Raw genomic sequence first — 13807 nt, forward strand, 5'->3', positions numbered from 1 at the left:
TTGTGGCGAGACCTCCTCCATCGTCATGCCAATGCTGCAGCGATATCGCTATTGTGGCATAGAGCTGTAATGATATCGCTGCTTGTCGCGCGCAAGGAGAGACTCGATATATCATGTTATAAATCTTTCACAGAAATCTCTACACAGAAATTTCTCGATATCAGAAATTACATCGCGATATGGGGATAGGTTCTTTTTATTATTAAATATTGTCAAAATAAATGTTTTTCAAGCAGTATAGGCAGTCTTCTGTCATCTTGACGTTTTTAAAATTTTAACCAAAAGATACCAACAAATCATTACTGCCTATAATTGTTCTTCTTACAAAAAATATGCCAAAGCTTACATCACAATACTTGGAGCACTTCGCGCAAGACTTGATATTAATCGAGGGCATAAATGTCCTTAGATTTTTAATAAGTTTTCTACAATGGCCTTGATGGATAAAGTTGCACTTTCTACTTGTTTCTTCTTTCTTCCATCATCGTCGTTTACTATTTATTAGATGAAAGACAATATCACTTTTTGGTTTACATTTTGTATATTCAATTAAACGAGATTGCTTAAATTTTTTGTCACATTATAACTGTGATATTCATACGACACGAATAAACTATAATCGTATGCCACGTTTAACGCTAAATGTGCCATGCTAACACGGGCCATTAGCTTTTACAACCTGCTGTTCGCGCCGTATTCGAAAAGCTTGTCTTCCTTTTTAAATATTAAAATCACCTAAATATTTATTTAGAGCACGGAGAGATTGTGCTAAATTATAACGAATGCAGGGCAGATTTAGCCGAGCGAACGCGAGCAAAGACTTAGGCGTGAAATATTGTGCATAATTCACACGCATGTTCGCTTAACGTTATGCTCATTTAGTTTATGCTAAAACTTTTATTGGAATTTCCTTGAAAAATTTTATTAGAGTTATAAATGTTCCATTGTGTTCTTCACACCTGTATAAAAACTCCCTTGGTACGCAGAAAAATTCTTGACAAGTCTCACAGGAAACCAGTTCCCGTGGAAACGGATATCCATCGCATGCATACGTGCAAGACTGCACATCCCGCGTTTCCCGATTTTATCACGGAACTCTCATCGTGTGTTTTGGAGTTCCGTGACGCGGATAAAAGCTCGCAAAAGGCGCTCGATAGCGTAACAAACAATGGGCGATGGTTGGATGAGCAGCAACGCTGCTCAACGATGAGAGACTGGAAGTTTGCGACTCTTAAAGATCTGTTCTTCAGCTTTTTTACAGTCTGAAAGGATGCGCAGGGAAGGAAGATCCTTCTTTAATCGCTGCTAATTAGAGCGAATTTTCGAAACTATGTTGAACATTTGTACCGTTAAATATCTTTAGCGAATATCAGTTGTCACTAAATCAACTACAAGAAATGGAAAAACTTGCATACATACGTAATACTTTATATTTCATCAATAGTCAAACTATATAATATGCGTGCAATATTGCTACTCTGATCTCGCGAATGTCATTATATTCCCATTTTATTTTATATTTCCGATATTTTATATGCAAATATTATACGAGTGCGCACGGGACATATGAAGCAAATAGGCAATTTAGATGAAAATATAATAGAAGTGAAATAACGACAGGTTATGTTAATAAAAAATAACTACTGAACATAACAGTAATATGAATGCAATGAACAAAATATGTTAATGATAAAATATTAAAAACATAAATTGTCGTACTACTGCATAAATTATAAAATAAAAACTTTGACAATAACAAAGTAAGCTTTTAGTGGAGAAATTTTAAGTGCAAATAAAATCTATTCAACTGACACATTTCTCAAGTTTTATCCGCGAATCAAATATAACAGCTGCTGTCCATCGTCGATAACGAGCAAATTATTATTGCTACGGTCAAAACGAATGGATCGAGCGAAATAACGTTCAAGTTATAGTCGGTCTAATAGATTGTAGTACTCGGAATTCGTTTGTAGCTCTTTCTCTCTCTCTCTCTCTCTCTCGACTCCTTGATGTAATTCAAAGCTGAATTTCTCAGCGAAAACTTATCTCGAAAACTTGATTTTTTTTATATTTATTTACTAATTCAAAATATTATTTAAAAGTTGTATCAAAAGATAATAAAAACATTTTAATAAATAATAAAATTTTAACTTTTTATCTCATAATTCTATTCTTCTACTACTTTGCATGTAGATTTTAAAATTCACAAAATGTTAATTATTTGAAAGTTAAAAAATTTTATACTTATAAAGAATTTGAAAATTCAGAATTCTGAGGATTCTAGCTTAAAAACGTCTCAAAAATGAAATGTTAAATTTAAAGAATCTATAATCATAAATGTGTTAAAATTCAAACATTGTGGTATGTAAAGAGTTTAAAGACGTAGATTTGGTAAAAAGATCGAGAGTCTGAAGAAGGATAAACGATAATAGAATATATGCCAAAACCAATATGCACTTCGTATCAATCAGCTACTTTTTGCCAAGGAGATATCGAAGGAAAATATTTTGAGATATAACGTATCTCTCGCATATTTTGTGTATTTTACAAAACGGTAGAAAACTGCAGTAAAGATTTGTAAGGAGATGTGTAGGAAATAAAGTAAGTGATTCGATCTAACGCAACATACACCGTAAAAGAATTTTATTTATTTGATTCAACTAGATGCTCTCTTTTAGGATGCTTTGCTTTCTTTCTGCTTTTCCGATCTGTGCTCGTCTTTGCTAACTTTAATGGCATTGGAGTTGACCTGAAATCAAATTGAATATTTTTCTGCGTCAATAAATCTTTCGATGTTTTTACTCTCTGCCCTTCGCGACTTTGTTCGATCTTTCTTGAATCCCTTCTTTCATCATAAAGTAAGAACTCGAATCTTTAATAATATTTGTACAGAAATATCCTCTATTTTAATTTACGATTAATGATAAAAAAGATACGAATTTTTACTTAATTTACAAATTTCTGATAAATTACAAGTCAACGAAATTTTAATCAAAGTAAAATCTAAATTAAAAAATTCCCATGTTGACATAATTTGTTCAAGTTATATAAAAACGTGAATATTGTGTTTATATGATATTTTATCATTTGTAAAAAAAAGTATAATATTTTAACGACACAAATCTCTTTAACGAGTTTAGAATAAGTCTTTCTGAAATGATTATTATCACGAGGCAACTGATGAGGCAGGGATTAAGAATTCACGATTGTCTGAGAATTCAAAGAATGTCGACTGACATTACCACGACAGCGATTAATAACCATTTCCTAAACAAATTTCCCAAACAAATCTTAAGAACAGGCTTCGGAAGAATCTACGTTAAAGGAGAAATTACTGTCGGATAAAACGGGCCGAGATTTCGAGCTTGCAGATAGAGCGGGAACGAGAGTATGAAATGAAAAGAGACGACAAATGGCAGAACAAAAAAAGAGTTACCACTTGGCTCTGTATCAAGTGCTTTCCTGATTCTTCACCGACGTTGAGAATGAACGCGTTTCGGTTAAGGCCACCTTAATTAAGAGCGCCTGTCGCTTCATATATATATTGTGTGTGGTCATTTTATTCAGTTGTTCATTTATTATGATCTACGTAAATGTGACGACAAATGTGTGGGATGTGCCCGTTTGCATTTCTTATATTTCTGTGTTTGAGAAAACGGTGTCGTATTTTTATAATACTTCAGCTGCGAGATACGCGCCAGTCGTATATCTTTATCTTGTTTTCGGGTGTAGCATACGCGCGTCACGAAACACAGCTGTTCTCTTTCAAAAAATGTAAATAGTCGAGTTAGATAAAACATGAACAGTTGTATTCAGTGAAATGAATAAATGTATGAGAAAAAAGCCGTGCGCGATAAACATTCTCTTTTCTTTCATATTTTTAGGTAATGTTCTTTTTTTCTTGTTTTTACATTCCTATTCAGTTGTGAGAATTCAATTGTTAATATCATTGCAACTAAGTAACAATTATAAAAACAACGTTTCGCGTAAGAGAGTTTTATCGTGTTGCATATACAAAAGAAGATAAAAAATCATGCAATTATCACGATCAATTCTAATCTGTAACTGTTTGCATTAATTTATAAATTACAACTAATCGCAATTTCAAAGAACACAAAGATTTATCATAATTATTTCAGCTGGCAGCTTTAATTTTTACCGATTTAAGTATATGCAAATCACCTTGATAAATATTTACGACGTTGTATAATTCTATTACTATTCACCGCGGTAGCAAGAATTCTGTTGCTTTTTAATGTAATCCGAGATGCTTCATGACGCGCTCGGGAATTCGAATGCGAAATGTTACTATCTTGGAAAGAGAAGTAATTTATGACTGTGTGAGTGTATGTGTGAAAGCAAGATAAAAAAGCAAAAGAGATTAAAAAAAGCGCTTTACAATCATAGTGGCTCCAGGTAGCGTGTGTCCCGTTACACGAATGATGTTGCGAACGACATCGATTATCGGTGCAATACAAGGAAAATTGGACGAATAACGGTTCTCGCATTCGAGCGGATCATGCCCGATAAAACTCAGCAATTTCTTCGGCAATGTAGGGAGAAGATACGTCGTCACGACTCGGAAAGACGGAAAGGCGAGCAGCGCAAGTTAGGAGAGAAACAGATACAGAAATGAGGCTCGTTTCACCCGTATCTACTCGTGACTCGGAGACGATTTCTCGAGCGCGGCACCTCCTTTCACCTTGCCTTGTATATTTATATTGATCCTCCCTTAATACCTTCTACGGTACATGCACGTGCACAAGCTGCAGCTGGATGAACTTACATGTCGCGCCCGGAGTCTCGACTCTTATTGTTAGATCCTTGAATTACCAGAACCTCGCTCGAAATATTATACGGTGTGCTTCCGGATACTCTAGGGAAGTCTGGATCTTGCCTCTCCAGATCCTCGAAGATTAACTTCAGAAAGCATTGTCTCAACAAACGGATTCGAGAAGCAAAAATAAAGGGAAAAAATAGTTGTGTGAGAAAATTAATTCTGATGCTGTAGCGCAAATTTCATCCGACATTATATTCGGTAGAATAAACATTAAGCCATTGCGTGAAAATAAATCATGTAAAATTAAATATTGTAATATAGTTTTGACATCAAAATACCAGCGTATTTATATTGAATTGTATTAATTTGCATTTCTCGACAATACTCTTACGTAATGAAATAATCCAAATGACACAATAATTATTGTTGAATCGCTGTAAAGATTAACGTTGAATAATATAAAATGGGACGTACGTTTGATTAAAGTGTATTATGTAATTTCAATAGCAACGTATGATTATATAATCTTGAATTAATACATCGCAATTATTTTTTGACATATTAATAAATTCGTGTACTAACTAAAATATTAATGCGTCAAAAATTAATCGCAACGCACATTATATTAAAAATTAATTAAGCAAATGTGCTTATTGAATCGTCATTAGAATAGGGAGTCTTTAATTAAATTTCGGGGAGGAATAGACTCGCCTATTTAATGGTTTCTCCGTCGCTCTGTTCCCAGGATTCCACACCTATACGTTCAACGACAGCATGCACACAGAAAGGGAGGAGGACGAGATCCTGACAGTGAAATACGAGGATGGCAGGTGGTCGAAGCCGTACTACGACTGCGGGGGCGGCAATATCTGGATGCTGACCTACACAGTGCCCTTCTTCGGATACGTCAACGACAGCTACTTCTTCAAGTATGTAATTACCGATTCATTTAGCTATCGAGCGCGCGCGGTCAGTTTAATCTTCTCTTGTTGACATAAACCGGGAATGGATAACACGAAGATCATTTACACTGCGTCAGCATCATATGTCCGCGTTTCGCTGTTTACTCAGCCGTCACATGTTTCGCGTGCGGTCACATAATAAATAACCCCAAATTTTAATTACGGGACGTTATTATTGGTTTCTGTTTACGCGCTAAAGCATAATGAGAAATCCTCCAATGTTTGATCTTTCATAGAAAATGTTCCAACATATATGACAATCTCAATTTGCATGATGTATGAATACTGCGTCAAATGTAATGAATAATTTCGATGCGATGATATTATCAGTGCTGTCATTCAAACGTTACGGAAACTCATTAATCAACAATCTTCTTATATGGAAATTTTCGACGTAGATGAGAATTGCTCGAGAGTACGCCACGTAATGTAAGCGCCATTTACATTATGAAGGCTCGCGTTACTATTCAAAGGGGGATTAAGAACAGTCAGAGGTGGACGAGAAATCGTACCATCATTTTCCGTGATCTTGTATTTCAATCTGCGTGTCTATCGGACACTGCGAATCGAGAATCGGAAGACAAGAAGCTCTGCTATAAAGAAACTCGCAAGAATATAAAAATTCGAAAGTATTGAATACGAAAGTACACAAGTATCGCAGTCTTTGAAGGAAATGAGAGAGTCTATAGAAGGCGAAACGTGTTTTTATAGCATCGTAACGTTACAGGAAAATGTAACGGCCCAATCTCTTTTATTAGCAATTTTCACGGAGATAAAAGTAAAGATAAAGAAACGGAAAACTGCAGAATTTATTTAAACACAGTGGAACGCCTTCTTTCCTCGGTACGTTCAAATTACATCATACAGCAAAGAATGTGTAATTAACCGTAACAATGGTAATTAACGTCTTTGCTCATTAGCTTAGTTATATGAAAAAATCCGATTCCTATAAAAAAATTTCTTTTTCCTTATAGCAGTTTATTTCAACTTGATGATTTAAAAAGTATTTTAATTCTTTTTCGTCGCTAATGCTTTCCGCGTAATATTCAGAAACCAGTTTTATCGGTCCAATGTCAATTTAAACGCAATTACGACATAAATTTGATCAGTAGATTGGCACCGCTTGCGTAATAAAATATCCGCCGCGATGTAAAAAGAGAAAAATAATATCAGGGATCGCATATGATATTCATATTAAATTTTTTTAATGATGCCGTTAATTTAAGAATCGAATAATATTCAGTTACGTTTCTCGTGTATTCCACTTTGTTCTGCAAAAATTATAAAGATATCATTTCCCGAGCGCGCGCGCATGTTTTATAATGGCGATGTCCTTTTCGTTAATGAATCTAAAAAGATGAAAAAGAAAGATAAGATAAAATCTGACGATATCCGATATTTTAAACGTAATAAGTGCTCGAGGGATTGCACAATATATAGGTTGTCCTAAATTAACTAGACGTCGACTAACTTGACAATTTCGATTACGGTTAAGTGAGCTCAAAGTCAATATTTCTTCAAAGCAATTATTTAAAATGTGTCGTCTTTTACTGCAAAACGTTGTTCCTCAATTGACTTTCGAGAACTTTATCACGAAATGTATAATGTGCATTAATTTAATACAACTTACAATTTAAAATGTAAATTCCATATTGATGATTTCACAGATGTTGGTTATTTAGCCAATAAATGAACAACGATCTACAGTTTAAATGCAAAAAAATAAAAGAAATGTGCAATATATTTCCTTTGAGAAAGGATTAGCTATCCATAATATATTCAAAGATTATTAGAAATAAGAAAGAAAGTAGAATTTTATCGAGGTATCCTGTATACTATTCATTCTATTTTATTCATTCATTCGCAAAGCTCGAAAAATATCCTTCCGCTAAATCTATTTGTTATTATATTTATTATTCGGTGAATCACGAAGTATTGTGCTTATAGTTGATAAAGAACCAGAGAAGCTTACGTCTTTTCTTCTAGGAAAGTCCGCTTTTTAAAGGAAAGCATCTTACGGATCTTCCCTCCGTCCAATATCGCGAAATTCTTCATCTTCAAATGTATATAAGACGAAATTATGATAACATTATTATAAAATTAAATTTATAATTATTTATATTTAAAAATTCTTTTGCTTAGTTTTGTATGAGAGACACCGTGAAAAATTAATATTGAAAAAAAAAATTAATTTTAAACATTATTGACAAAATAATTACGTATTATTACTAATTTCTAAAGAAGATTGTTTTAATGACGTAACTAAAATATAGCGCAATATTTAATATCACTTAATTAAAAATTGAATATATTTTTACATTGTATATCAAAGAATATATTAATGTTGTTTAATTCCTTCTACTTTACATATTCCTATGAAACAGCGTGTTTTAGTATGCGCAGAAAGATATAATATGTATTTAAAAAGGAAATGCACAAGAAATAATATTAATATTTGAAGATCACAGTTGTTCCAAACTGGTGACCGCATATCTAGTACGGTATATTCAAAATGTAGCAGTGGAAGAATTAGTGGCATTCCGTGACGGCGAAACCATACGAATTCGCGATCTTGTTTTCCTTTGAAAATCGGCGAAACTGAACGGCGGTAAGGAGGGCGTGCAACACACAAAAGGGGCACACCACGTAGTGCAACCACATAGTCGCATTATGCCGCGCTAATGATAGCCCGTCCGTCGCGTTCCTGCTTACTCTCACACGCGCGTGTATGCAAGGGGGGCAACAAGTGAGCGAGTGGGTGGAGAACGGACGGTGGAAAGTTACACTAAAGTTGGACCAACTCACCGCCTGGGCGCAACCTTGTCGATATTAGTAGCGAAGTTGCTCGCTAACAAACTGTCGTAACTAGCGGGAGTTTTCCAAAGATCTAGTACCAGCGAAGCCGAGACCTGCGCGGAATCGCCCCTTTTCGCTCGCTCGTGCGTTTGTTTCAAATCGTTAAACTTCGTCGTACTGTAGAAATCTCTTGCGCGTGAATATGAAAATAGTTGGAGTGTTTGATAGAAAAAAAGAAACCGAGCGGCTTCCTCCTTGAAAATGAGTTTTCCGTTGAAGGATTTCACTCTGCGTGTTTTAAACATCCAAGTTTTTTCGTCAACAATTCAGTCGATAATGCTCTATTAAGAAGACAGATATTTGATTGATCTTTTACTATAGAATGCGCAGGCTATTACAATTTTGAAATCGTCGCCAAATAATGAGAGTTTAGAAACATTCTTTGATTAATTTTTCATATGCGGAAGAAAAATTTGATTAAATAATAATACATTAACAAACTACATATTTATAGACTATTTTTCCAATCTGTCATCTTTATAATACAATCATATAAATCATATACTTAAATTCAAATTTCTTTTTTCATCAATATTCTATTTGATGCTTTATGCATTGATAAAAAAAGATTGAAAGCGATTATTTACGGGAAAAATAGGCAAAAGCAAGTTTATCGGACGCAAGCTTATCACTTGTCAAAAGAAAAAAACTTTCTCATCCTTTTTATAAATTAGAATAACAATATTATAATAGAACTATTTTATGTTTTGATTCAATTTGAAATTTTGTCCTGAATATTGATAAGTGCATTTAGCGTATTTCTCGTTGAAAAGAGGAAAGATGTTTTTAAAGAAATATTAAAACGTGGACAATTGTTTGAATATCAATGATTAAAATAAAAATAAAATTTGCACTTACTTTTCGTCAGAGACTAACAGTATTTTTATTTCAAGCTGTAAATACTGATATTTTATTTTAAACTTTCGAAGATTACAGAAAATGTGACGTTTAATTAAATATTGATAGAAAAAAGATATATCATCTCATTTATGAAATGTACATTTATGAAATGTACAAGCACCAAGATAAAGATAAGAGTCGAAATAAATGATTTTAAATTGCTAGTTATCTCACATATTTCTGCATGTTAAACGATTTTACGACATCTTTCGTGATGGTCCTTCCGCTCGCCCTTCAGACAAGGGGTAAATTCAACGGTAAATCTATTCGGAACTTTTATAAAACTATGTTTCACAAGTTTAGATTGATCGGTTGTTTCACTTATCATTGTTTCATCTGTCAATGTTTCGCTCGTCGTTGTTTCCTCTTGACAAGCTTTCGGTGGAATTACAATAGCCAATATCACTATTATCAGCAGAAATTTCATCTTCGAGCGATATTGAGAAATTTATTTTTTAAATAATAAAAAGGATGAGAATTCCAATATTGTTTCTTTTTATTATTTAAAATTTTCTTAATTTTCTCTATACATACATATATGTAAATTTTTGTCAATTATTTTTTTATCTACTTTTGTAATTCTTTCTAATTTCTACAATTTTCACAATCTTTCAATTTACTAATTCGACTGTTTGGTTTGAACGAGTAAACGAACTCTGCAATTTGTCTGTTGCGAAGCTGTCATTTATATTCTCGTGATGACGTAAGCACGATCAGAAAGACTGGTTACTAACGGACTCCACGCATTCCACGACCACATGTGAAAAAATTAGACTCCACGGCCGTAAAAATTTAGTTTTGTAGTTACTATCAACCTTAATGTGCCGAGCTGCTTGAAAAATAGCATTATGCTTTTAGGAGAGATAGTCGTAACACATAACGAATAAAACGTAACAACTATGTTTCCATTGAAATAATCATAGTAATAATAGGTAATAGAAATGATCATATTAAAATATAAAAAAAGATATAAATATTAATATAAAAATATATAGTAAATTTATATCTATCTCACGCAGTTAGCACTAGAGTATTTGAATCTTTTAACATTTTTTTTCTTACATACTTTGCACGTCTTTGCAACTTAAACAATTTGGCGACATTTTCCATGGTGATTTTTTCGTTGACCTTCTGGACAAGGTCTCTCCGGAACCACTATGATACTATATTGCACCACAGAAGGCAACGTTTCGTTTACGTTATCTTGACAAGCGTTAGGCAAAATCACTGTGGTTGTTAATATCACAATTATCAGTAGAATTTTCATTTTTGAATAATTCTGGAAAAAGAACAAAATCCTTGTAAAATTGAAATCCATAATACTTTTATTTTTAATTATTTTTTTCTATTTTTTAAATATTGTTACTTTTTTCTTATATTATATATGTATATAGCTTACTTTTGGAAATTTTTCTTTCGTTTCTTTACTTTAGAAATTTTTCTGAGTTTTCTAATTTCTATAACCTTTTTTTCTTATTTCACAAATTCAATTGTCGAGTTGCAGCACTTGAACAAACTGTGCAGTTTGCACATTACGAGCTTCATATTTATATCTTGCCGATTACATAAGTATTGAATGAAACTGGTTATTAATAAAATTCCACGATTACGTTTGAGAATTGAAAAACTACAACTAATACAAGATGACATGACAATATTAATATAAAAATTAAAATTTATTTTTTGAAAATTGCTCTTATTAAATTGTTCAACAGTTTCTTGGAGATAACGTATGATTGACAATATATCTATAAATTAAAGCGCTCGCGCATAGACAATAATTAAGATTATCGCAATCAAGATTTCTATAGAATTAATATACATATCTTGCTATACCGATTTGTTTTGCTTACAATTGGTTACGGCATATGCCGGTTTGTGGCATTTTCTATGAGTATATTTTCTCTTATTCGGCAGGCAAAGATTAATATTAGTTATATTAATTCTTGCAGGAATGTCAATGATAATGTTACAGAGATTGAAGGAAAAAACTGTATAAGCAATTATTGTGGTATGTGCGGTTGTGGTTGGTGTGGTGTACAAGCATACATGCGGTTGTGTATACTTGCATGTTCTCAATGTTATTAAAATGGCTATTATTAGTCTATTCGAGAGGAAATATTAAGAAACGTTTTTATCATGCTTTATTAATATTCTTCACAATCTAAAAAATATTAAATTTCTAAAATTAAAAAATTTTTAATTAATAATTTATTCACTTTTTTAATTTCTGAAATTGTTTGCATAAGTTGAATATAAATTTCCTTTTCAGAGGAAAACGATGCTGACCTTAATCTTACGAACCTTGCGTGATCTTTCAAAGATTATATCAAAATCATCTAGATTTTTTAAACAAAAGTCTTCATTTTTATTATGTATTTTTTTGTTTAGTATTTCGTTTAGTATTTCTAGAGTTATGAATCTTGAAATCCAGAGTTATGAATTTTCCGGTACCTTCGGCGTTTAGGAGGTCACGGAGTCGGGCAATCGCATGAATCGCTTGGAAAGACGAATGACGTCGATTAGGAAATCGTATTTCATACAGCCTGGTTGCTGCACGATAATTATGACATTCACCTAGGATCAAGAGAATGTCAACTATTTCATTCCAGGAATAGTCGATCGTGGTATTCGGTTTTAAGTAATGCTTTAATGAGAATATAGGAGATATAATCAAGAAACTTACACACATCTAAAGAAAATATTATTTGTTATCAGCGTACACTCACGCAGGACGTTAGTTCACAATTAATCAGTTTTTAAGACTCAATATCAATAACAACAGTAATAAGAGTATTATATATATCATAATAATCTTTTTAATTAATTGATATAGTGCTTAAGTTAATAACAAATCATACTTCTCTAAAAAAAAAAAAAAAAATAAAGTGTTATCCGACTGCGCGACCTAAATGTCGAAGATATTATAAATTTTAAGATTCATAATTCTAGAAGTACTAAACGAACAAAATGCTTTATTGTAATATTTTGAAAATGTTTCGACGTACGAATTAAAATACGCATTAAAAAAATGAAGATTTCTATTTTACGAAATCTAGGTCTGATCTTGATATAATCTTGAAAAAGTCAAGTTCAATGCAAGATCCAACTAAGGCTATATGTTTAAAAAAAAAAAAAAAACAGTAACTTTTGTTTAAAATATGTTTTCAAAGAACTTTATTTTTACTAGAAATATTTGAATGTCAAGAATAAAATATATTTTACATTATTTTTAAATTTATTATCTGATTAATATTGAAATAAAAACAAATTGAACTCACCGGCACAACAGCGGAATTGTCATTCTGTTGATCTGTAAAATTTATCTATAACATATATTTATACAATAGCATTCAAAATAATTATTTGAGAAATAATTACGCAATTCAGTTTTTTTACTCATTTTTTCTACAAATATCTAAAAAGTATCATATATTTATTCAAGAGAATGTAATTTTTAAAATGATAGATATGTCAAAAATTCTAATAACGATAAATATTAAAAATTACAAATCTTGTACTAAAATTTCAAATTTTCTATATGCGTTAAATAACATTTTATATGCAATATTTTACAAATAACAGATAATAAATGAATGATTACTTACTCTAAAGTTGCTTTGCCGGCGTCCGATACTCTTTCTGAGCCTTCTCCTCCGCTCAGTTCTCTTTGCAGTTCTTTAAAGCACTTACACGCGCTTGCGACGCATATTCGTAAATCGCACGTTTTAAACGACATTTCGGCATATTTTGTTATTCGGACAAAACAAAACTTGAATATCATTGTACGAATCACACGTTCGACACTCGGTTGCGTTTGTAATGACAGAAAAAGATAAGATTAAAAAATGTGGGAAACTAAATAATAATAAAATAAGAAAAGAATGCTCTTTGAATTAATAAGAATACTATTAAAGAGAATAACGCGCCGATATGAAATGCGATCTACTTCGTACACGTACCGTCGTGTGAATGATAAACACATCAAGGACAAAGTCGCACCTATTTGAAAGAAATAGGTGCGACCTAGTTTTTGCATAAAGCAAAAAATAGAGAGAGAACAACAATATGCATGCGAATTTATAGGACGTGAGAGAGAGAAAGAGAGAGAGTGAGAGAGAGGGGGGGGGGGAGGATATGGAGCGCGCAGTAAACAACCTTATCAAATCCCGCAATTTACAGTCAGTCCTCAAATAATTGAAAACCGTTGCACTGAATAATAATAAAATAAGAAAGGAATGCTTTTTGAATTATTAAATTTAATGATGGAATTATTTTATTGCAAATTTGAACTTATAAAGCACATTAC

General features: G+C 32.4%; 1 protein-coding gene and 1 long non-coding RNA gene across 7 annotated transcripts in view; one reads left to right on the forward strand and one right to left on the reverse strand.

The window, feature by feature from the left end:
- LOC105675332 (uncharacterized) overlaps positions 1-13807 on the forward strand; it is a 72504-nt gene that overhangs the window by 18193 nt on the left and 40504 nt on the right. For all 6 annotated transcript variants that reach the window (XM_067356425.1, XM_067356424.1, XM_067356426.1 and 3 more), the window contains one exon: positions 5526-5709. In XM_067356425.1, the coding sequence (XP_067212526.1) occupies positions 5526-5709 (184 nt within the window). The remainder of the gene's footprint in view (positions 1-5525; positions 5710-13807) is intronic.
- LOC105675343 (uncharacterized) lies at positions 2629-13498 on the reverse strand. Its single transcript, XR_010890566.1, has 3 exons — positions 13107-13498; positions 12780-12824; positions 2629-2749 (listed from the first exon to the last, which is right to left on the reverse strand). It is a non-coding gene; the product is annotated as an uncharacterized lncRNA (long non-coding RNA).

This window comes from Linepithema humile, chromosome 5 (assembly GCF_040581485.1).
Source record: "Linepithema humile isolate Giens D197 chromosome 5, Lhum_UNIL_v1.0, whole genome shotgun sequence".
Taxonomy (NCBI): Eukaryota; Metazoa; Arthropoda; class Insecta; order Hymenoptera; family Formicidae; genus Linepithema; species Linepithema humile.